Source organism: Corvus cornix, chromosome 7 (assembly GCF_000738735.6).
Source record: "Corvus cornix cornix isolate S_Up_H32 chromosome 7, ASM73873v5, whole genome shotgun sequence".
Classification (NCBI taxonomy): domain Eukaryota; kingdom Metazoa; phylum Chordata; class Aves; order Passeriformes; family Corvidae; genus Corvus; species Corvus cornix.
In genome coordinates this window covers 19609527-19634534 of record NC_046337.1, presented here as the reverse complement: position 1 = coordinate 19634534, position 25008 = coordinate 19609527, and the positions used below count along the sequence as shown (strand labels likewise).

At 37.2% G+C, this 25008-nt stretch overlaps 1 protein-coding gene across 4 annotated transcripts in view; it reads left to right on the top strand.

Moving 5' to 3' along the window:
- Positions 1–25008, top strand: part of LRP2 (LDL receptor related protein 2) — a 118807-nt gene that overhangs the window by 29568 nt on the left and 64231 nt on the right. For all 4 annotated transcript variants that reach the window (XM_010406826.4, XM_019290235.3, XM_019290234.3 and 1 more), the window contains exons 8-28: positions 773–916; positions 2331–2450; positions 4146–4274; positions 5414–5583; positions 7814–8037; positions 8814–9020; positions 10004–10206; positions 10840–10980; positions 11879–12082; positions 12955–13147; positions 14316–14441; positions 14736–14866; positions 15646–15783; positions 16678–16959; positions 18173–18412; positions 19051–19170; positions 19526–19642; positions 20804–21181; positions 21686–21700; positions 22050–22298; positions 24548–24759. In XM_010406826.4, coding sequence (XP_010405128.3) covers positions 773–916; positions 2331–2450; positions 4146–4274; positions 5414–5583; positions 7814–8037; positions 8814–9020; positions 10004–10206; positions 10840–10980; positions 11879–12082; positions 12955–13147; positions 14316–14441; positions 14736–14866; positions 15646–15783; positions 16678–16959; positions 18173–18412; positions 19051–19170; positions 19526–19642; positions 20804–21181; positions 21686–21700; positions 22050–22298; positions 24548–24759 — 3743 coding nt within the window. The remainder of the gene's footprint in view (positions 1–772; positions 917–2330; positions 2451–4145; positions 4275–5413; positions 5584–7813; positions 8038–8813; positions 9021–10003; positions 10207–10839; positions 10981–11878; positions 12083–12954; positions 13148–14315; positions 14442–14735; positions 14867–15645; positions 15784–16677; positions 16960–18172; positions 18413–19050; positions 19171–19525; positions 19643–20803; positions 21182–21685; positions 21701–22049; positions 22299–24547; positions 24760–25008) is intronic.

Below are 25008 nucleotides of genomic sequence, written 5' to 3'. Positions count from 1 at the left end.
CACTAAGCTACATCTATGAAATTTAGACCAGTAAAGATACTCTGAATACATTTCATTTCTTTTAAAACCTTAGAATTCCAGCTTCAATTTATTTATCTTTTTCACTTTGGCAATATTTTCCTGTTGTGTATGTGAGAATTATTGTGATACTGAGTATGATGCAAACTAAGTTTAGCATATAGCAATAGCTTTTTTTTTTTTCTTTTATATGTTCTCTTTTATATTTTTTTTGGTTCTTCTGCCTGTGCAGATTTTTCAGGTCATCTGTTAAGAGACATGAGGCTTCTAATAACCAAAACCCATTGATTCAAAATGAAATTAACTCAGATCCTGCCAAGATTTGTTATGTGAGAAAGAGAAATTTTAATGAATGAAAGTGTGGATGAGAGTTCTTTTTCATTGTCCTTTTCTATGATGAACATTATTCTCTTTATCCAGACAGCATTTATGTGTTTTGAAACCACAAAACTATAGTTCCATTTCTGGTGCACCAGTTAGTTTAAAGCTAAATGGTGTTACCATTTCTAACAAAACAGAAAGCTAAAGGGATTCACGTGTTGTCTACTCAAGTATCGCTGGCATTGTAGTTTGAACGTAAAAGAAAGCATGACAAGTAAGTATATATAATGTTTCTTCATAGTCTTTTCCAACTGTGTGCAAGAAAAAAACCTGAATATCGAAGGATAGAGATGCTGTGGGAAGCTGTTAGAGAAGAAATTTTAAGTAATATTTGAAACAGACTCTTTATTATTCTTGTTTTTCATTTCCCTAGAAAGTGGTCGCCATGAATGCTACCCAGGAGAGTGGGCTTGCCCTGGATCAGGGCATTGCATTCCAATTGGGAAAGTGTGTGATGGAGCTGTAGACTGCCCTGAAGGAGAAGATGAAACTAACATCACTGCAGGCAGACAGTGCAGTATGTATTAGAATAAAAAACAAACACAGAATAGCAGAAATATCAGTACTGATATCTTTTTACATTCACCTTTTGTCTCCTAAACAATACTGAAATTTCGGAAGCTCACTATTTTCATTGGCACTGTTTTGACTGGATGATCTGAAAGAGACATATATGCTGCAAAAGACCATTTCTTTTGTAAAATTTTTACATGAAATTTTCGAATAAGGATTTTAACTTGCTCTCCGTACCCTATAATATGTTCACAAAGTCAGGGAAAGGTGTGCTATATCCCTTCTGTATTTAAATGTCTATTTGTCCCTTTGTGTAAGAAGTAACGTTTTGTACTGATCAGAACACAGCATTGCATCAGTATATCCTAAGCTTTGACTAATTCACTTTAAAGACTAGAATTTCAAAAAATATATTTGACCTGGGATGTATGTTTACGCCATTAGTGGTACACTGTTTTTTTCTGTTGGATGCAAATGAGCATGCATAGTTCCTGTTAATTTCACTCTAATCCTACGAATATTGAATCCTTCTGAGGACAAGGACTGATGTATTTTAATTTCTAGGAAGATAAAAATTCCTATGAACAAAATCATGCCTTTTTGGGATAAGAGGGCAGAAAAAATAAGAGGAAATGAAACCTTATTGTAAAAAAGCACGTCTTGTTTTGCTGAGTGGTTTGGTAGTTACAGAAGAAATGAACTGCAAAGCAAGGCATTTAACAGAAGAAATTGAGGAAAAGGAAAATGCTGACTTCCACTTCCTACTTTTTCAAATGTATTATAATCATAACTTATTTGCCTATCACTGAATTATTAAATAGCAGTACAAGGAAAAGGAGAAGTAGTGAAGGAAAAAGAGAGAGAAAAAGGAGAGAGAGAAAGAGAGAGAGGAGGAAAGGATAAAGAAGTGTTTTTCTATGAACACAATGCAAACAGTATATTCTAATATATTGGAGTAATATATATTTTCTTCTTAATATAACGTAGTAGAGGTTTTACGCATAGAAGAGTAAATGATGAGGCTACATGCCAATAGATGGAGCTCAAGGATATGTTGCTCACAAGTAGATCTTGTGAGTTCTGGTGCATTGCAGATGGCTTCCTCTGTTCACCTTTATACACAGCACTTACCATTGGTGGTTCATATAAGATTGATGCTTATCCTTTAACTCTGTTCTAAAAACCTATTAAAAACAGTACCTTATCTTCTGTGTTCCATGCCCTTGCTTGCATGTATGTAAATATGTGTGATTTTGTGGAACTTTGCACATAATTTTCTCTGTTGGTTAGTTTTAAGAGTCTGTACTTGAAATCGACGGCTCATCATCGAAATGTTTTCATTTTGTAACTCTTACTAAGTCAGAAAGCTGTTCTACTGGTAATAGGTGTGTTTCTGAAATATTTTATTTCCCTTTCAGATGTGTCACGCTGCGCTGCGCTGAGTTGCCAGTATCGCTGTCATTCCTCTCCATTAGGAGGGATGTGCTATTGCCCTGCAGGATATACAATAAGTAGCAATGACAGTCGTACTTGTATTGGTGAGTAAAGTCCAGTGATTAGAGATATCTAGTACCTTCTCACAACTCATTGGGAAAGTTTGGATTCCAGGAAGGCAAGTAAATTTGAATTGGGTGGACGTACTAGCAAATAGAAAATCTCAGGAGTCAGCAAATGTATGAAAATTTTTAGTAGCACAATGGCAGCATGGTGACACAGAAACAAACTGGAGAGATATCATAAAGACCTTTTTCACTTACACCTAAAGACATAGTGACGGCATGATTAGGTTTAAAAATATGTACTATTGGATTGCTGGTTTATTATCAAAATTTTTTCTGGTCTTTAAGTGTTTACATAGAGAGAGTTTGTTTCTGCCTCAGCGATGTGTGTTGTATGCCTGGAAAAACAGTTAAGGGTGTTAAATTGTTTGTTACTTTTGGAAAGTGGCTGTATATGAAGACAGCAGAACATTAGACTTGAAAATAAAAAGGGTGCTTTGTATTTGCACTATGGAAAGGCTGTGTCTTCTGTGGGATTCCAGTATATACATAATTTACATGAAAAAGAAGAATATTTACAAGAATGTAAAGGTAATTGTAAAGCTGCTGTAACTTGGTAGCTCAAATGATTTATCTCAGTAGCTGGAAATAGAGTAACTTCAGTATCATGAAAGTTAGCACTGCCTAATAAAGTAAACAGGGTAAATATCTGTTATGAGTTTTCAACCCCAGCTATGGTGGTTTTTTTATTAAAAGTATTTCAGATGCTCAGTCTTTAATGAGATTTTTGTATTTTTGAGACTACTGAGTGGCCTAAGGCTGTATAAGCTGCAATGGCAGAATGGTTGCTCTTTGTAGAGACAGAGAAATAAGGCACAAAATTTCCTCCATTTTTGCACACTTTTGTGGGAAATACATGAAGGATACATTCCCAAACCCAGTGCAGTCTCAGTGAGCCTTCTGTTGTTTTTTAACTGCCCTGTAAACCTAGTTATCTGACTCTGGCTTGTAAATCTGAGTCAATGTATTCTGGTTTGCTGAAATCTAGGCATATATTTGTCATCGGAGCAAAACTTATGATGAAGGAATGGCTGACAGTCAGTACTGTATAGTTCCAGATCTTAGTACTCTCTGTATATGGTATTTTGCATGCCAAAAGGAACTTTTGCTTGCTGGTTCTGGTACACAGACAGCTTTTAATTGTAAATCAGATACCTGTTAGCATGGTACTAAACCTGAACTAATAAGCACTGCCTTCTAGTAGGACTTAAAGACTTGAGCTCTGCACTGACATAAAGATGGTGCTCACCTTCAAAGTGGGCTTAAATCCAGCCAAGTCTTGGTGTGTGCCAAGTGTATAAATGTGTTGCAGGAAAAATACTGTGTAGACATATTCTGCATTGTGGAAAGTAGACAATTACATCCCTTCAAACAATTTTTCCTTTTCTCCTGAAAGGTGTGGTTTAGATTTTTTTTGATTGGTTAGCTAGGTTTTTTGGGGGGGATGGGGAGGCAGAAGTGCAGGTAGTTCCCTGGGCAGGAAACACAGGTTTTTTGTTATCCAGAAATACAAAACTGAAACATTGTGGGAAAAACATGCAAACCCTCTCTCTTCATGCTGTAGTTTTGCAAGTAGATATAAAGCAAGCAGAGAGGACAAACTTGCAGCTTCTTAATTATGACATCAGTTTTATACACAAAATTTTTTATAAATATGCCTTATTCACTTGACAGATTTTGATGACTGTCAGATGTGGGGTGTCTGTGACCAGCTGTGTGAGGATCGTGTGGGACATCACCAGTGCCACTGTGTAGAAGGTTATTTCCTAGAGCATCACCGGCACTGTCGGGCCAACACTTCAGGTTAGTGCACTTCAAGTGTCTTGCTGAGCAAATAGACAGAGCTAGGTAAAATGGGGTAGTTTCCATGTCTGTGCCATACAGCTCTCTTTGATTTTAACTCTGCCCCTAAGGACCTATGATCAGGACAGCTTCGAGAATATGGGCAAATATCAGAACTCTGCATCTGACGTGTAGGTCAGCGTTGATTGCCTCATCAGGGCTGCTTCTCCTCTAATCAACAAGTGTCTTCTAGGCTCCATTGCTTTTTCATCACTCCTGACTTCTGCAGAGTTTGGAGGTTATTGCCAGAGCACTCCCAAACAAAAAGAATTCTTGTTTCTGTGGGAGGCAGTTTTCTGTCATGCTCTCTATGGAACGTAGTGCGATCAAGAAATCACGAAACCTCTTTTTTCTAGAACTGTGCCAGAAGATGGTTTTGCTGAATGGTGAGATCGAACACTTGCCTGTGAGAGAAGCCATGCTCTTGGCTTCAAGTGACCCTGAGTCTGAACTCTGCAAGAGTACTTGCCTCTCAAGAGTATAGTTCCTCATCAGCTGTAGGCTGCTGCTCCTGACCTCCTGGTCTGTTCTGAAAGCAGGCCCTGGGAAACTCTTCTTTGTGGAGATGTAATGTCATAACAGGCTTTTGTGTAAGGCAGGTGTCCCTGCCTGCAGAAAATCAGTGGGAATGGAAGTTCCTGCTTGCATAGCTGATTAGCAGTCTTCTTTCCTAGAAAAGCAAGAACTGCTCAGTTCCCTCCCCTTCCTTCTTTCTTCAGCCACATCTATGGACCAGTCTTCATCTCACAATTTTCTAAGTATTTCTCTCTTATAAATGGGAGAATTTAGTACCTGCTATAAGTCACTTTAGCTTTAATAGAAATCGTCTTTTGGTGTTTAGATGCACAGGGGTTTTATAAAAGTTTTATCTGGTAGGGCTTTAAATAGCTGTTCCTGCCTGATTTGCTCTGAGTGTACAAACCAAAGGCAAATCACAGAAAGTTAGTACTCACATAGAAACATTTATACAGATAGTAGTCTGAGCACCTATTTAAAACCTTCTGTCCAGTGTGTATGAACCAGTATGTATGTATTGCAATGCCCCTTTGCAAAATATCTTGCCTGCAGAGTAATCGTATCTTTGTCACCCCTGCTTTCAGCTGGTGTTGCATCAATTATTTTTTCCAATGGCCGTGATTTACTGATTGGAGATCTTTATGGAAGAAATTTTCGTACTTTGGTGCAGTCACAGAATCGTGGGATTGCAGTTGGAGTGGACTTTCACTTTTACCTGCACAGAATCTTTTGGACCGATACAGTGCAAGATAAGGTTGGTAGAAATTTCAAGAAGAATATATTTCTGTGTATCTGGAAGTAGAGAACTGCAAGAGGTGGAATGTGTTGATAGGCCCTCATTTTTGAGAGCCAAAGCTGGCTGTGTTTTTGTTTTCTAACAAAAAAGCTCCTTGAAATGTTTTATGTTAATGACTGCATTTTTTCAACTATACTATTACATGTGACATATTAAACAAAGAATCCTATTATATGGGAATGTCTTGAGCAACTTTTAATTTTACATGAGACTCAGTCCAAAAAACTAATTAAGAGAAATAGTAGACATTCTTTCAAAACGAAGCAAATTTTTCTTGGTAATTTTTGAAACATGATAATTTAAAATGTAAAAGCTGTGTGCCTTCCAAGATGATAAAAATCAGATTTCTTCATATACTTCAAATGGCACTGTAATTGAGCTTGAATAACAAATATTGACAGTATTTTGTGTAATGAGCTAATATTGTGTTACCTTTTTCTTTCTTTTTTTTTTTTTTTTTTGAAGAGAGATTATTTTAGCTTCAAGATACAGTAGAGCAGAGTAATTTAAAAAAACAGTCTGGAGACTCTCGTGGAAGTTGGATGGCACCCTTGTTCTTTTTCTCTGTGCATAACTTATGGAAACCAAAAAAGTCTTAGGTCAAATGCTGAAACTCCACAATATTTGTCCTCACATTGATTGTTATGCAGTGTGAAGGAGAATCTGTGACCCGGCTCTTGCTGACACCACTAAATGGATCAATTTGGTCTCATTGTCATTATTCTGAATCTACACATAAGACATGTAATAAAAAATATAGTTCTCACTACAATTCCATGCTGGTTCTGTGGGAAAGAACATTCACTGCATGGCTGTCAAGTAGGACAAGATTTGTATGCACAATTTTTGACTTGTTCACAATTCTGGCATTTTTATTGAGGCTGTAGTAGGTTCCCATTGCTTCCCATTGTCAATGGCTGAATTTAGTCACAGTCAAATCTGCACTTTTATGAGACAGGAGATTTATTCTGTCTTTATAATAGGTATAAATAAAAGATAATATGGGGTTTTTCACTGCACACCCCAGGTGGTCAGGACTGCCTTTTTATCTGCCCCAATATAGTTTAATCCTAATTAATTAATTAAGATTAATTAATCTAATTAAATCCTAGCTAGAATATCCAGATGAAGACAATCACATTTAGAATTTCCTTAAATGAGGAATATTTCCACCTGATGTCTTAAAATAATGATATTACTAGGCATGTTTTTGTCTTTTTTTTCCCTAGGCTTAAGATGTAAAGTAAACCAGAAAATTGTGGGTTGTGTTTTGCATCATCTTTATCTCATTTAGTGTACTGCGTGATAACCTAATGCCCATAAGCTCTTTTATCAACAGGGTTGCCAAAGAACAGAGTAGACAGTTACGTGGTTATCTTGATTATCGTTACCTGGAACTGAAGTATCTTTGAAATGATACAACTCTTTCAGCTCTTATTTTTCTTGTGCATATTTGCTTGGTAGTCTGTATTTTCATTTAAATGCATTCCAAATCTCATGCTCTTGTTCAAAAAAAAAAAATCTACATTTTCATATTACCCAGTGTTATAATCACACAATTACTATATATGTAAAATTACCGTGTTTGGACTGTTTGCTTCATGTAGCTCTGAGCTTCCTTGTAAAATAACACCACCATTCCTCTGGGCAGGACGCTGTTAAAATTAGCCTTAGATAAAGGAGACCACAAGGAGACCTCCTTTCTGTGAGGATGGAGAGCTTTCCCTTTCTTTCTTCATTTTGCCATTTCCCCTTAGTGGTTGCTGTAGTAAGAGCTCCTCCTCTTGTTTCTGGCCACTGTTGAGAGCTTTACCAAAGCATTTTCATTTGTTTTCAATCAATGGAAATACTGGGTTTTTCTAGATTCCTGGAAAGCAAATGCACTTCCCTCATTTTTTTTTTTTTAACCAGCAATTAGTCATGTTTGCTAAAGGACAAGGCTATTTCACTTGGTTATCTTGTCCATTTTGCAGAAATGCTAGTTGAAGGCAAGCTTCCTGCAATTCTTGCATTGCTTTCCAGATTTTTGCAAAAATCCTAACCTAAGGCATAACATAGAGGGTAACTTGGTTGTATCTGGTGGCCAATTGTGGATTTGTGCTCAATGTGATGATAAAAGACAAATACCATGTGTCTTGTGATTACCAAAACATCATGTGGGCACTGACAATGTATGTATTGTTTTCAGGTTTTTTCTATTAATATTGATGGCTCTGATTTCCAAGAAGTTTTGAATGTTTCAGTTGACACACCTGAAAATCTAGCAGTGGATTGGGTTAACAATAAGCTATATGTGGTTGAAACCAGTGTGAACAGAATAGATATGGTTAACTTGGATGGAACAAACCGTGTGACTCTTATTGCTGAAAATCTTGGAAATCCTAGAGGAATAGCACTTGATCCAACTGTTGGGTAAGTGATACTTATCAGATAATGGTAAAAGATGTCAGAAATTCCTTTATCCCCATGTAAAAGGAAGACAAGTAAGAAACAGCAAGAGTGATCATTTTAGAACCAGATATAAAATATTTTAAACATTTGCATTCTATCCTAACCTATTCTGCACCTTAAATTATGAGAGAGCTCTACAATGCCTTTATTGCTAATGTGTGGGATCTGTTTCATGGCTGGAGTTGTGTGTGCATGAGCAGCACTGAAAATGGGACCTGTGGAATTGCCCTGCAGAGGAGCATTATCCTTAAAGATTCCAATTGTGATACCATCCACAGATGTCCTACTATCTGAAATAAAGAGATGGAATGAAGCTAAGAAAGTTAGTGTCTTCTAACCCATATGCTTCAGAAGTATATGTGAGCCATGAAAACATGGATCTTCAGAGAACAGGAAGAGGAATTTCATGCAACTTGTTTTCATGGCTGCTGCTTTCATGATATGACTATTTGTCACTGGCTTATTTCTGGCAGTAAACTTAAGTCTGTGATTTAATAAGGAATATCAGTATTAATGAGGTCTTTTGGGTGAAAGCATGCTTCTTTATGGATTTATTCTATAAAAGAAAATGCAAATTACTTCTTGTGTAAAAAGTGTAAAGTATGTTTTCATAGTATGCCAGCTGAGAAACAAACTCTGTTCTGAAAGAGTGCTGGTTTTAAATTCCATGTAAAACACTGGGTTTCTTATAAAATCTCAAGGAAATGTGACCTTTTTGCTTTTTTATCTCTTTATAGTTATTTGTTTTTCTCAGACTGGGACAGTCTGTCTGGTGATCCTAAAGTGGAAAGGGCCTTCATGGATGGCACAAATCGTCAGGATTTGATAAAAACAAAATTAGGCTGGCCTGCTGGAATAACTCTGGATATTGTGTCAAAGAGACTTTACTGGGTTGACAGCCGGTTTGATTACATTGAGACTGTAACTTATGATGGACTTCAAAGGTAGGCGAAACATTATTCCTTGGAGGCTACAGATACACTGATTATTTTGAATCTAGTTCAAAAAAGGATTGTCTAACAAGACGAGATACACAAAGGATGAAAATTACAACATAATGAATGTGATGCACTTTTGTCTCTATTGTGTCATGCTACTTCTAGACAGTCTTTAATTCATCATTCTTTGCTATTTTTTGACCTTGAATACCTCTTGCCCTTATTATATAATGTACATTTTATAGTCCACCAGTACAGTACATATTTTTAAAGCATTTGCTTTTAAAGCATTTATTTCAATGATATTCATTATCTTCCATCATAATCTCTGCATTTTTTTTGCTGAATGAATTTATAGGAAATACTCCACTTCAAAACACTAATTTGTGTGATAGGTATTAAATGCTTTTCTTACATTTTATGTCTTTGCTGTCAAAAATTAAGTCAACATTCACCCTGTTATGATGCTGGGGAGACTAAATGACAGCATGCAAGAAGGGAGTCCTTGAGTTTTTATGGGACTGTGTCTTACAGCATAGTGTTGTTTAGAAGCCTGCTTATCTCTGCTTCTGTGATTAGTATCACTTACTCAAACACAAGAAAAAAAAGTCCCCTTTAGTATACCTTCTATGTATTGACTTGAAAAACAGTCTTCTGCTCATTTGACATGTTTATTGTTCAAGGTATTTTTTCATTTATTAAATTATAACATTAATGTCGGTATCTTCTCTCATCCTCGCTCATTGTGTTTCTTGGAATTTTCTAACCCTTTTGGTCTATTTTTACTGCTGTATCCTTTAGGTTGATGAACTGTGTATGTTTAGCTTTATCTCTTCAGTTCATTTGGTCGTTTTCATTTGTACTTTAGTAGCTTCTCTGTTGAAGCAAAAGCTAGTGAATGAATTAAAAATACTGTATCCCTTCTTCTGTTAATAATGTTATTTTCTAGGTAATATTTCATAAATAATTTTAAATCATCTTTATAACAGGAGAACAGTAGCTCATGGAGGCTCACTGATTCCTCATCCGTATGGAATCACTTTGTTTGAACACAATGTTTATTTCACTGATTGGACCAAAATGGCAGTGGTGAAAGCTAACAAATTTTCAGAGTCTAACCCTCAAGTGATCTACCAGTCTTCACTGAGACCTTATGGAGTGACAGTTTACCATGCTGCCAGGCAGCCATTTGGTAAGACCATTAGTAAGATTATGAAGGGAGGTTTAGGAACTATGTTACCAAAAACTGGTAAAAATTATGAGACTTTTACTTTGCTGTAAGGAACTATAATTATGATATATAAATTTGTATTGTAAAACTGGGCTGATTTTTATCACACAGTTGTTTCATCCAACTCTTGTAGCTAATGAACGGTCAAATGCAACATTTAAGAGTAGGGGGAGCTTTATAAATAGACTGATACTTGGTGGAGTCAAACCTGTAGGTTTGAGCAGTATTAGTGTTTGGAAATTTTTCCCTCAACACTGCAATGAATGCAATGAAAATGCTACCAGTATTCAATGAATCCTGCGAGATACAATTCTGAAGTAGGTTTATGTGCAGAAGACTATAGCCCAAATTATGTCCTTAATGCTGTGTGCTGAGTGTCTCTGTACAGAGCAGAATTCCTTGAATCATGGTTACCTCTGATGGGATTTCAGTGCATTTCAGGGTAGAACTGGTGGGGTATGTTTTCTGTGTGATGTAACTCTCACATAGTCCACATGATTTATTGTGGATGTTGAAAAAAATCCTGAAAAATCAAGATAATTATGTCATTAGGTTAATAGAAGAAGTTTTAATTCTATCTGTATTATTTTCCAGTAAGAAATCCTTGTGGAAGTAATAATGGGGGATGTGAACAGATCTGCGTTCTCAGCCACAAAACAGATAACGATGGCCTAGGTTATCGGTGTAGGTGTATTCTGGGCTTTGACCTACATGTGGATGGACGACATTGTGTTGGTGAGAAAATGCCTTGGAAATAATGCTACTCCATTAGCTCTAGAGCTACTTCTAGAACATCCTTCCTCTCTTCAATAGCTTCAATATATTGAGGATTTCACGTCTTTTCACAACTGTTTCTGACAGCTTTAACTGTAGTCATTTCTGCTGATGTTCATTTCAAGCCACAACTTAAACTCGCCTCCTTTAATGAGGATTTTAAGAGAGTTAGATGTGGAATACATGTAGACAGCTGTATGATTAAGCTCTTAATCCTGAAATCAAGCATGAATACTTGCTAATATGCAGATTTTGTGCTATTTTGAGCACATAAGCCTGCTTTCCTGTGCAGTAATGTGCAGATTAGGTTGGTCTTCTCCCTTTGAACACATATGGCAAGAATATGAGATTCAGTTTTGGAGCTGTAGGTTTCCATCAGCAATTTTCTGCTTCCTATCTGAGTGCAGAATTGTCACAGATGCAGGTCTACTATGACTGTCTACTGACAAATTAAGTCATATATGTTGTCTCTAATTTTACTATTTGGCTATGCATTTATCTGGCTAGCCTTGTTTTATGGAGGCTCCACAGAGCCTGTGAGTTATTTTTTTATAGATGATTGTAAAGAGGGAAGTACAGAAGATGATTTCTGCTTTCATAGGGATAATGCTTGCTTTAAAAGTGTATAGTACCACAGTATCAATGAGAGGAATACTTGACCACATCACCTAATATTCTGGATTGGATTTTGTTTTTCTTCTTCAGTTTTTAGGTCTGTGAGTATTTAAATCCCTATTTTCTCATTCTTCTTTTTTCCACTTCCAGGCTATTAGTGTTGTCAAATTAAAATCTTTTCTTAATGCTCAGGTGTCTCTCTTTGTGAATAAGTAAAGTCTGTGTCTGATTTTTCCTTTCACAGCTGTGCGGCAGTTTCTGCTGTTTTCATCCCAGATGGCAGTGCGGGGAATCCCATTCAATCTCTCCACCCAGGAAGATGTGATCATCCCTGTAACAGGGAGCCCTTCATACTTTGTTGGAATTGACTTCTGTGCTCAGGATGACACAATTTTTTTTTCAGACACAAGTAGAGACATGATCTATAAACAGAAAACTGATGGTTCAGGTGAGAATCATGCTTGGGAATTGTAGAGTAATTATGGTAAGGAGACTGTAATGTATATTTTTCTAAAAAAACCCGTGAAAAGTCACATTGTGAGATACACAGATAAATCTCAGTGTAACCCCAGTAATGTGGAAAATGTTTCTCAAAAATATTTGTTCAACTAATATTAAACTTGTTGAAGTCTCTTGTTTGACAAACTTTCTGAATGTATTTGGGAAGTAACTATTTGTGGTACTTCTCACAACTACTATTTGCCTTCACCAGTCTGTTTATGCAGACAAGTATTCATTTCAGTAGTAGGAAACTGTGTTTCTATTTTAATTTCCCTATCTGGAGAGCAGGATATTTGCTATGATACTGTAATACAGAAAAAGAACATTTAGTTTGTGAGATTTTTGGAAATCCTATTTTGCTAATGTACAGAATGTTTCTCTCCAATTTATAATGATCAAATGTCAGCATATAATCTTCTGCACTTGTTTGCTGCCTTGGGTCAGGTTAATGGTAGACTGCAGCTGACCATTACTATGCAAAGAGTAAAGTCTGGCTGTTGAGCAAGACGTCCTTACTGCACTGGCCTTACTGACCTTCACTGGTAAAACTCTCAGTGTAAACTTAGTGACAGATTTTTCTCTGACCTTTGGCTAGTCTTTATTTCTCCTCTTTTGCAGCTGAGCTCCTGGACATACACCTTCTTTGTCTAGAGCAAAGGGCACCCCTCCTTCCCCTTGGTTATTGGTCTTTATATGAAGTAGCACAGAGGTAGCACTTTTACTGAGGGGAACCACAAGTTTTGTCAATAGAATACTGCACTCATGTTATTTCCCCAGTTCCTAAACCTTCCCAATCATTATGTGTGTTATAAATTCTAGGAAGAGAGATCTTGACTGCTAATAGAGTGGAAAGTGTTGAGGATTTGGCCTTTGACTGGATCTCAAAGAACCTATACTGGACAGATCCTCGATACAGAAGCATTAGTGTGATGAGGCTGGCAGATAAATCCAGGAGAGCAATTGTTCAGAATTTAAATAATCCTCGCTCAATAGTGGTTCATCCTGTTATTGGGTAAGTTTAGATTCTCATTTTAAACTGTATGTACAAACTTATGGTTTAAACATAACTGATGAGGTTAGACTTACATCTGGTTCTGGATTTCTGTTCTTTTCAAAATACCATCCCTTTTCAGTTGTCTTGTCTTTATTTTGTTTGTTTTATTCCAGCCTAGGATTCAGCATCCAGAGGAAAGGGCAAGGTGAGAGAGAATCCATGTGACAGAAGCACTCGAAAGAATTATCTTTAAAAGCACCATGTATTTTTTCTTTTACTTCTGTTCATTGATAAAAAGGCAAAAGAACTTGGTTTCTTTGTGTCACTCAGCTTAGAAAGCTATTTCTCACAGTTGAAAGATGAAGTTTGCTAAATTGTTTTTTAATATCCTTTCAATTCCCAGACTGCTGACATTGGTTCCATCATTTTATCTCTCTGAATTTCTTTATTTGAACCATATTGGATACTACTGTCTGTATTTCATAAAGACTTTACAATATGTGACTCCATACATAAAATAAAGCCCTGGTTTTCTTTGATGGAAATGCTTACTTTCAAGTTCCATACTCTGTGTTCTTTGCCAATGACAAAACAGTGTTTCTTTCGCAGCATAGTTTGGCTTTGTAATGTCGTACTACTGAATTTCCTAATTCTTGGATATTGATTTTTCATGAGTAACCAAATAAACTATTTTTGAAAGTAATCTCCTAAGAATAATGTTGAACCTGGATCCTTGGATATCCCAACATTTTTTGTTTGCTGCTTCATAAAATTATTTAACATTAACTTCAACTCTTTGCCTGTAAGCATAAGTCAAATGGATCAGGAGAAAATTCTTTTTAATATTCATGCTTGCTTGTAAGTTTTACCTGGAAGATGCATTTTTGATTGATTCTATTTCTCTGTCAGTAATTACATGAGAACCTTAACAATTTTAACCAAGTTATGGATATTTTATATCTAAAGGGCCAAAACACTTCAAAAGGTTCTGGAAATTGTATACAGGATAAATATTAATTGTCGGTATTACTGCCAATTCAGAAGAGGGACAACATGAAATTGTATTTGTTGAAGTTATGTGAAGGATGTGGTACAAAGAAAAATGTTAACGCTGTTTCAAATATTTGCTCTGTTTAATCACATTAGATTATTTAGTTTATGTGTCTTCTGACATGTGTCCTTTCAGGTATATATTCTGGACAGATTGGTTCCGTCCGGCAAAAATCATGAGGGCCTGGAGCGATGGATCCCATGCCTTGCCAATTGTCAATACAACGCTAGGCTGGCCTAATGGCCTCGCCATTGACTGGAGGTAAGGGCAACGCAGGAGACAAGGAAGGTTTTTTTGAGCCAACATGTTTCTTCCTTTAAACTCTTAGGGATTAAAAACAAAGGAATGATGTCAGATTGCTTGCACTGGCACTCTTATTGAAGACCTTATCTTTCAGTTGGTTGAAAAGCCTTAAAATGTAAGGTTTTCTCAGAATCCCTCCCCACACACCCCAACAGCTTCTTGTAGGTTTAAGATTATTATTTAAGAAAATGCTAGTGCTTCCTAATGGACATAATGTCACTTAAAGAGCTATGATGTTTTCCTTATTTCTAGTTCTCTGAGGTTGTACTGGGTGGATGCTTTTTTTGATAAAATTGAGCACAGCACCTTTGATGGGCTGGACAGACGGACTCTTGAACATATTACTCAGATGACTCACCCATTTGGCCTTACTATTTTTGGAGGTAAGTCTGGCATTGAAAAATATTATCTATTATTATCACCGATTTTTCTTTTCATATGGTGATCTGTGAGTTTGCGACACAAAATGACAGAGATTTTTTAATACTGGTTTTCCCAAAAAAGCACTCCTGGAAATTTCTACTAAAAATATGTATTCAGTACTTCTTGCTCGTTTCTATGTATATTTGGTTTTAATTAATTTTAGACAGATTGGGTGGGTCATGTAATGCAACAAGTCAGATATGCTGTACTAATTATAGCTTTCAAGGTGGGCTATTCATACTGAACAGACAAAGTGAATCACCATTCCAGGGATGGTCAGCATTTCAGGATTTTAATAATTATATGTATTTTTAATAATTCTATGTTTATAAATAATTATATGTAGATTTTATTACTGGATTTATGTTGTCTGTGAAGAAAGATGTCAATATATGACCCCTTTTGATTTTTATTTTGATAAGAATATCTTCAAAAATACTCTAAAGTTTTCTGGAAAGTAGTCTTTATGAATGACTTAAAATTGCCTTGGAATTTGAAATGCTGGTTGGGTTTGTTATATGTCAATTTCAGTAAAATCTGAGAAGGCTTTCCTATGTTATGTCTGCCTGTGACTGAAGCACTTTGACAGCATTATAAGTGGTGAAGGTTCTTTTGTCTTTTCATGAAACAATTATGAAAAATGGTTAAATTTACATGAAAAGTCTTCTACGGTTTTTTTATTATGCTTGATCTTTTATGTCATATTGCTCTATAATATGTTAAATATTTTTCAAAATAGGTTATGCCTATTTCACTGATTGGAGACTTGGTGGAATAGTCCGAGTGAGGAAGTCTGATGGAGGAGAAATGACTATCATTAGGAGGGGCATTAGTAACATTATGCATGTTAAAGCATACGATGCTCATTCCCAAATAGGTGAGCCCTTTTCTTGTACAGAGGAAAGATGTGAAATAGGGAATAAGACACAAAATGTCAGGACAGCAGATTTCCAGTTTCAGTTCTATAAATGGCTTCACTGAATCATAACTGATATGCAAGGGAGGCAGCACAGGCACTTGCAATCACATGTTGTATCTTTCATTGCTTTGTGACTGGGTGCAATTTCCCTCTACCCTTTCTGTTACTGTACTTAATAACCAAGCAAAATGAACTTATGATTCCATTGTGGTTTGTGTAATTGTATCAGCAACTACAACTTTGTATTTCTCCTCTTCTGGTAGAAGTTTTAGTTAAACTAAACTATTTATTTTGATGAATTGGGTAAATGTTTATTAATCAAATTACTATTCTTCAAGTAATTAGTATTTATAAATCACTAATTTTTCTTATTTTCTGACTTTCCTATTTCCTTAAATTCTATGCAATTCTATGATCTAAGCCAAGGATTTGGTATTGTAGTTAATTTAGTGAAACACCCAATGCTCTCATCAAACATATGATTAAACCTAAGGTTCACTGACTACTTGGTATCCAAAGATTGGATTGGGTCTCCCAGCCTTGGCCAGACAGAGAGTTCTCATTTGTGGTAGTATACTTGTTTCCAGACAGTTGCTGAAAAATTCCAGAAAATAGTATGAAATTTAATAGTATGGTTTTGGCTTCCATGAACATTTCTGTCAAGGAAGAGTATATGGAATGCGACACATATATTACTGCTACTATTGCTGTTGATGAACTTGACCTTGTTTTGCAGTGTATGCAAAACCAGGACTTGCTACAGCACCTTTTTTTATACTTACTATGTACTTTTAATAGTTCCCAAGATGTCATCAGTAGTGTGTATGTTGATCTTCTCTATCACTTTTTAAGGCTCTAACTACTGTAATAGAGGAACAAATCCTAATGGAGACTGCAGCCATTTCTGCTTCCCAGTACCAAACTTCCAGAGAGTTTGTGGGTGTCCTTACGGCATGAAGCTGGCTCCAAATCAACTGACATGTGTTGAAGATCCATCCAATGAGCCACCCACTTTGCAGTGTGGCTCCTATTCATTTTCCTGTGGTAATGGAAGATGTGTGCCTCGACACTATCAGTGTGATGGTGTTGATGATTGTCATGATAACAGTGATGAACGAAATTGTGGTTCTTTAAGTAAGTAATCCTTGTAATCTGCAGTTAGTATTCCTTGTTTGCAGTTCAGGAAATTTAATGAGTCGGTATGGCTTCACTGGAATAAACTCCAGTTTTTTAGGGTTGCATCTGTGAATAAATCCTGAAATCTTCCTGGGAGATTAGTTACTTTGGAAATAACTTGGAATAATTAGTTACTTCAGAAATTATATCATAGTAATACAGGATTCAGTATCAGCCACCTAAACAATGCATGAAAATATTCATATCCCACTATTCTCAAAATTAAAATATACAGAGTAACAAAAATTTATTTTCTAAAGAAAAAGGTTGTCTTTATTCTTAAGTTTTTGTAAATTTTGAAAGATACTGGAATAGCAATAGCTTGCCTAATTTGGATGCACGGAGAGGAACAAGCCATCTTATGAAAGACGAAGACACTTAAAAAATAGCACCATAAGAAAAATAACAAAACCATATACATTGCCTAACCTTCCTCTAAGATTAAAGCAGCACCTTTTATTTCACTTAACATCAGAATAAAAAATTTGGTTTTGATAATATTTGGGCAATGCTGATCTATTTGTTACATCTGGATTTTAACAGTGAAGTAAATTAAAAGCACATTGGACCATTTCCTGGTTTTACAGTAAAATGTCTCACACAAACTATTTTGTTGTTCAAGTAAATTGAGAGAACAGTGGGATAACCATGGCTGATAAGGCATTGAAGAGATGATAAGATACTAAATATATTGAAGAGGCTTTTATGACATATCTGGTGCTTCTTCAGAGTTAATTCTTTCGAATCATGAACAAGAAAATAGGACACAGTAATAAAATGTGTTCCTAATGCATAGGACTAACTAGTATGACTAAGGTATAAACTGTTTCTTATTAATGGACTGTTTTATAATAACTAGAATATCTTTTGGGGAAAAGTATAAAGCAAATGGTTACTAGAAGGAGTTACTGTTCTTGTTCTTTAGATAGTTTTGGAGTGCTTAACTGTTTAATTTTTTATTGTTTCCTGCAGTTTAAAAAAAGTTTGTAAGTATTCTGTTCAGTTCTGCAGCATGTTGCATAACAGACATTTTAATTCTAAGCAATGCGCATTTTAGAATTTGATGCATATTTTAGGCATTCTGAAAGTGTAATGACTGTACTGATTACTGTTGCAGGAAAGGCAAGTTTTGGAGATATTTATAAAGATTTTTTTCTTTTCTTTTATTCAGACAATACTTGTGCTTCTTCAGCTTTTACCTGTGCCAGTGGACAGTGTATTCCGGGTCGCTGGCATTGTGATAAACATAATGACTGTTTTGATGGCAGCGATGAATTGCATTGTCCCACACAAGGACCCTCTTCATGCGCTGCAACCCAGTTCACCTGTGATAATAGAAGATGTATTCCAAGAATCTGGCTATGTGATACTGATAATGACTGTGGTGATGGCTCAGATGAAAAAAACTGCAGTGAGTATCATGACTGCCTGTTGTTTTCATAATCAACTGTGCATATCTACATATATGTATCTGTTGGTATAAGGAGGATAAATGAAATTGGGAAAAAAGGACTAGTATCTAAGACTGATATTTTGTAGTCCTTATGATGTGGAAAACTCATCTAATTTGAAGTAGAATGGGCCAAGTAGAATGCAGAGAAATAATTAAAAAAAAAAAAAAAGGAGCAAATGTGATAGTCATAATCATGGTGCTGCATAATCATCATCCACTGTAATTAGCAAAAAGCAGTTAGAGCTGAGATGTCCTAAACACATACTTCACAAGTGATCTCAGTGATGGCTAATGGTGTAGTCAGCTAATCTAGGCTGGAAGTTTTTACCAGAAGTAAGAGAGTAGCTTTTTCATATACTTTCTTTAGAGTTATTATCCACTACCTGGAACCTTCTGTTTATTTTCCATGAGCCCAAGCCTACATATAAATGAAAAATTACCGGATATTGATTTATTAGTGCTTGTAATTTATATGATTGCTAGTTGCTGCATTATATGCTGCAAGTTAGGGATAATGTTTTTCTACTTTCTCAGCAATGTGCTGATTTCAAAAGAGAGGAAAGCAGCACATTTGCATTTATTGTCATTCTTAATAGCTTTCACAGGTACTTGTGAACCTGGGCAATTTCAATGTCCAGACCATCGCTGTATTGACCTATTCTATGTCTGTGATGGAGACAAAGATTGTATAGATGGTGCTGATGAGCATGACTGCAGTAAGTGTAACTTTCTTTATTCAATGCCTCTTTATTGTTTCCTCATACTTGCCCCCAAAGCAGTCTTTGGTGATCTCATATTACCAGCCCCAAGACAGCAGAATGCATAATAAACCTTTCCATAAATTAACCCTGATTGTGATGCTTTTGATCTCTCAGCTGCTTATGGAGGGCTGAAATCTGTTTCCTCTGTTTTCTGTGAATTCCAAAGTCACTGCATTTTCTGTGTCTCCGGGAAATTATGGTCTTCAGGGGAATTGATACCATATCAGACTTAAGCACCTGTAGGGTAAATTTGGTGCAGTCCAGCTCTGTAAAGTAAATAAATAACATTCAATATTTTTTAATTTTGTAGTATATAACTGCAGTGCCACAGAGTTTAAGTGTCTAAGTGGAGACCAGTGTATCAGCACCTACTACCAGTGTGATGGTGTTTTTGACTGTAATGATCACTCAGATGAGGCTGATTGCCGTAAGTATACTGATGCTGAAAGAAAGATTTCCATTATTAAGTGATGCTTCTGGAAATTTCCTTTATCTGCTATGTCAAATACTGTCCTTGAAACCTTTATATTCTTTTCAGGCAAACTTGTCTTTACATCATTTTCCTGAGCAGGAATTTCAAACACAGGGTCCAGCTCAAGAGAATCTATGATTGGGTTGAAAGGGACCTTAAAGATCATCTAGTTTTAACCCCCCTGCCATGGGCAGGGACACATTTCACTAGACCAGGCTGCTCAAAGCCCCATCCCACTGGGCCTTGAAAACTTCCAGGGATAGGGCATCCACAACTTCTCTGGAAAACCTGTTCCAGTGCCTCACCATCCTCACAGTAAAGAATTTGTCCTAATATCTAATCTAAAGCTACTTTCTTTCAGTTTGAAGCCATTCCTCTTTGTCCTGTAACTACATGCCCTTGTAAAAAGTCTTTCCTCATCTTTCAGTACCTGAAGGGAGCCTACAAGAAAGGCCACAACTAGGTCATCCCTAAGCTTACTCTTTTCCAGGCTGAAAAATCTCAGATTTTTTAGTCTTTTCTCATAGGAGACGTGCTCCATGCCTCTAATCATCTTGGACTAGACTAAGCAGATTGTGCTGGCAAGACTAGATTGTTCAAGCAAAGAGGAGAGTTTGCATTCCTTTTGGCTATAACTTTTTTTTTTTTTTTACTTGGCATTTCAGACTCAGGATTTTAAAGTAAAATTAAGTCTATTACTCTAGAAAACAGAAAACCTGGTATATATGAGAGTTAGATTGAAACTTTTTTCTTGAGTAATTTTTTACACTTAAATTAGTTAAAATGTTACCACTCGGGGTGGTGGAAATTTCCGACCTGATTTCATGTAGCTTTGGACAGGTACATAGGTATCAATATGTGCTTGCTCAAAGTATAACAAGAGTTGAATAGCCTTGTTGATCACATTATGAAATAAGAGCTGAATTGGTCACATTTTGAAATGTCATGTAGATTGATTGACTGACTGTGATTCTATGGCCTGATCTAAAAGCAACACAGTTCTTAATAGCATTTTAAGTAGTTATTACAATGTTAAGAGATGAACTGAACATAGTGGTTTTGCTTCTCAATCTAAAATTGAAACAGCTTCTGAACTGTTGAATGTCACTGTTCCAGCTACAAGACCACCAGGGATGTGCCACCAGAATGAATTCCAATGTCAATCAGATGGCAATTGTGTTCCTGATAACTGGGAATGTGATGGCCATCTTGATTGTGCAGATGGCTCAGATGAACATCATAGATGCCCTGCCAGAACGTGTCCTCCATCGCTTTTCCGCTGTGATAATGGCAACTGTGTATATCGAGCATGGATCTGTGATGGTGATAATGACTGCAGGGATATGAGCGATGAGAGAGATTGTCCGACTCAACCTTTCCGGTGCCCCAGCTGGCAGTGGCAGTGTCCAGGTCACAGTATCTGTGTGAATCTCAGCAAAGTATGTGATAATACTGCTGATTGTCCTAATGGAGCTGATGAATCCCCATTGTGCAGTAAGTTACTGTTCATGCATCTACTACAGACTATGTGTTATGTCTGCTGAAAGAAATGGAATATTCAGCGTGCTCTATTTAGTGTCATAATGTTTCTAGCAGATATGTAAGCACAGCGTAATTAGAGCTCTAATTTCTAAGTGGAACTTACTTGCAGTGAAAAGAGACTACAATGATGACTGAGGAATTCATTATCTGTGTCCAATCTTGTGCTCTGAATTTCAATAGGACTTTCACTGACTTTAAATATAGATTTTTATACAACTACATGGGAATGAACTTTGTGTTCCTGAACACATTCACTAAAGCATAGTATGCTTTAAATTCAGATGATTCAGTCCTTAATATTCTATTTTAAATTTCTAACTTTAAGAATCATGATTAGAATCAAGAAGTTCATGTGCAGCCAGAATTTGTATTTATGTTGATTATGAATTGATTTAAATATAATCTTTTTCTTTCCTTCTTTCCTCCTTCTTCCCTTTAATCAATGCACATTCTCAGATGAACCCCAGCCAGGTACGATTATAAACAATTTTAAATTATTATTTATACAGTTTTAGGTTTGCAGTGGTAAATTTTTGTTTATTTCTAGCTATTTTTGAAAAAGTTGTTGTACATGCTTAGACAGCCTTCTGTTTGGCATTAGTTTGATGGGATTCAGTACATGCAATGTTGTTACCTGTCTTTATGTGCACTGTGTATATTTTGCATAAGGACCACAGTCCAGTCTCACACTGCATGACTGATGATTCTGCAGTCATTTTAGCAGCAGTCTTAGGCTAAGAATGCAATTGTAAAGACTTAAATTTATCATAGGAAGCCTTTGTTGACTGTTTGCTTTTTTCTTTCCCCAACTCAACTTCAGATCAGGAGAGCTGCTCTGACAATAATGCTGGCTGCACTCATGAGTGTATTCAAGGACCTTTTGGAGCTCAGTGTACCTGTCCTATTGGATACCAGCTTGCAAATGACTCCAAGACCTGTGAAGATATTAATGAATGTGATCCTCCAGGCTTTTGTAGTCAGCACTGTTACAATGAGAGAGGGTCTTTTAGGTGTTATTGTGATGAAGGATACATTCTAGAAGCCAATGGGAGGACTTGTAAAGCAGCAGGTGAGAAACATTGATGTCAGTCTAAAGAATGACAGCAGTGTCTGAAAACTGTCCATCTTTGTGTCTTGGTTTGAAAGAGAGGTGTCTGCCAAGGAAGGCGGGAACATCCCCTGGAGTAGAAAATATGTCCCACTTCCCTCCAAATTATTATAGCTTTGAAATTAAGGGGCTTTCAGGCAAAGATATGGGAAAAGGAATAACAGTTATTTACTAGTATGTATATGTATAACAAGGCAAACATACAACGACAACGGCAGCAAGAACAAGCAGAACCACAAACCCAGTGCCAGCCTCCCTGGGCCGCGGGCCCGGTCCCCTTCAGGCAGTTCCGCTCACAGCCGGCAGGGGCGCTGCTGGCTCCCGGCCGGGCAGGGCGCCTGCCATGGTTCCCCCGCGCCGGCAGGGGGCGCTGTGGTGCCGCGTCTCCCTCACGTGGTAATGGCGGGCGGGCTGGGTGGTGAAATGGGCTGCAGCAGGGACCTCGGAGCAGCGGCTGGAATGGCAGGGACAAGCAGACCCTGGAGTAGCAAATAAAATGTATCAGAAACTCTGCAGCTGTAGCAGGAGCTGTGGGGTGTCCTGGCAGGCAGAGGGTGCAGGGTTAGAGTGTAGCGAAAACCCAGAGCAGTGGCAGTGAAATGGTGGGGCTGGGCAGTGGTAGCCCTCCTCCCGAATGCAGCCAGGAGAAGCTTCCTTGGAGGTGGCTCAGGGGGCTCTGGGTCCTGGGTTTTCCCATGAGGTACCCGAGCAGATGGTGAGGGTCTTTTCTAGTGAGGTAGGGTGTTAATAAGGTCCCAGTCCAATGGCTGCTCTTATGAACAGAGGCTCACCCACAGTAAGGAAGAAGCAGTGGCTGGGCTGGGCTCTGGCAATGGCCGTGAATTCACCTTGCAGTAAGCAACAGCTCAACTATTCTCCTCTGATGGAGAGCAAGAAGAACCAAGCCTAGCCCCTCACCCCCAGCCAAAATCTCATGGTATCTCTGCCCTTCCCAAGAGAATGCCCCTCAGCTACGATAGTGCAGCCAGCTGCACTCATCCCCCTTCTCCTTGGCTATACCCTTTGTCTTTCTTAAGTACTAGTTGTTATTGTCTCGTAGCAACAAATGGGAGAAAATTCCCTGAGAGAAAGAAACAAAAGGAAAAATCCTAACCCCCAACAGTTTGCCATTTTAATATTGTTCTCTTTTAAAAGAGCTGACCTAAACAGCCACTTAGAGTTGTTCATGGCAGATGACCTTGAGAATTAAAACTGTCTGCTGAGGGGTTAAATAGAAACCAATATTTCATTGAAATAATATATTTAAATGAACACTTATTTTTAGCCCTGGAATGGTCAAAAGTAGTGTTTTGAAGAAAAGCAGTGTCAGAGACTTGTAAGCCATAGGCCAAAATTAGCTATTCATGAAGTTCAATGCTCACAAAGTATTTAAATCCCAGCCTTTCATAAGATTTACCTACTGCCTATATTGTACGTTGCTGATTTGTAAGGAGGAAACATCACTGATACAGCCTAGCTGCCAGTTGTTCTCTATCTCTTATGTGGTACGCTGACAGTGTGGAGGAGCCACATACCCAGTGGAATTTGTCTGTACAGGTTTCCTGGTTTAAGGATATACTCAGGTTGTAGAAGACACTTGCATTTTACCTGCACATAAGTTTGGCCCTTACCAATAGGGAGTTTCTTGTACTTGCTGTCTTTATGGTTGCTACTCTTGTTTTTCGGTGTCTTATCTGTGCAACCTAATTACAGCAATCTATGGCTTTCCTGTAATATGTTTCTTGTCCATTGTTCCCACATAGTCTCAAGGGGGAAAAAAGAGAAGGTGGATTGCAAAGGAGGAAGACCAGGCTGAGTAGTTTAATTTGAGATGGCAAAAACTTTGGGGATTGAATCAGGAGTGGGAGATGAGAGAGATTTATGGAGGAATGAGTGTTGGATGTCAGCAGCAATCTAACCTTTGTTGGTTAGACAGTGGGGAAGAGGACCTAAGGTCCAGGTAGGAGCCTGGAAGGGAAGTATGTAGAAAGAGTGATGGAGAAAAGCCAAGGTAGATTTAAAAGTCAAGATGGACAGGCTGGATATGATAATATATCTTGGCCTAAGAATTGATTTGAATTTGTCAATACATATATTTAGATACAACAGCTTTGATGCTATAAAGTCATGTTAAATTACTCATGTTTCTTTTTCTCCCAGTTACTGTTGAATTGCCCATGGGTTTATTTTAATTTCTATTCCTCTGACAGAATCTGGGAATCTTCTTTTGCTGGTGGCAAGTCGTAACCAAATCGTTGTGGATAACATCACTTCTCAGTCACACAGTATTTATTCTCTGGTTCGGGATGGGACAAATATTGTGGCTATTGATTTTGATTCAATTACAGATCGTATCTTTTGGTCTGATACAACACAGGATAAAATTTGGAGTGCTTATCAAAATGGGACTGACCGAAAAATAGTAAGTTTTGCTGAGTAAGTTTTTCTTGTCTTTTGTCAAAAGAAAATGGAAGATGCTGTGTCTTCAATTAACAAAGAGGAAGAGGGAAATCCGAATATAGTAAGAAGGGAGAGAACAGGGACAAAGTGAAACAACTTTGTAGGTGCTAAGCTAACATTTCATATAGCTGTTTGAAAAAAAACCTGAATGCTTTCAAGAAGCCCTTTTTTAAACATCAAACTGTAAGCTGGTTTTCCTATAAGAAAATTC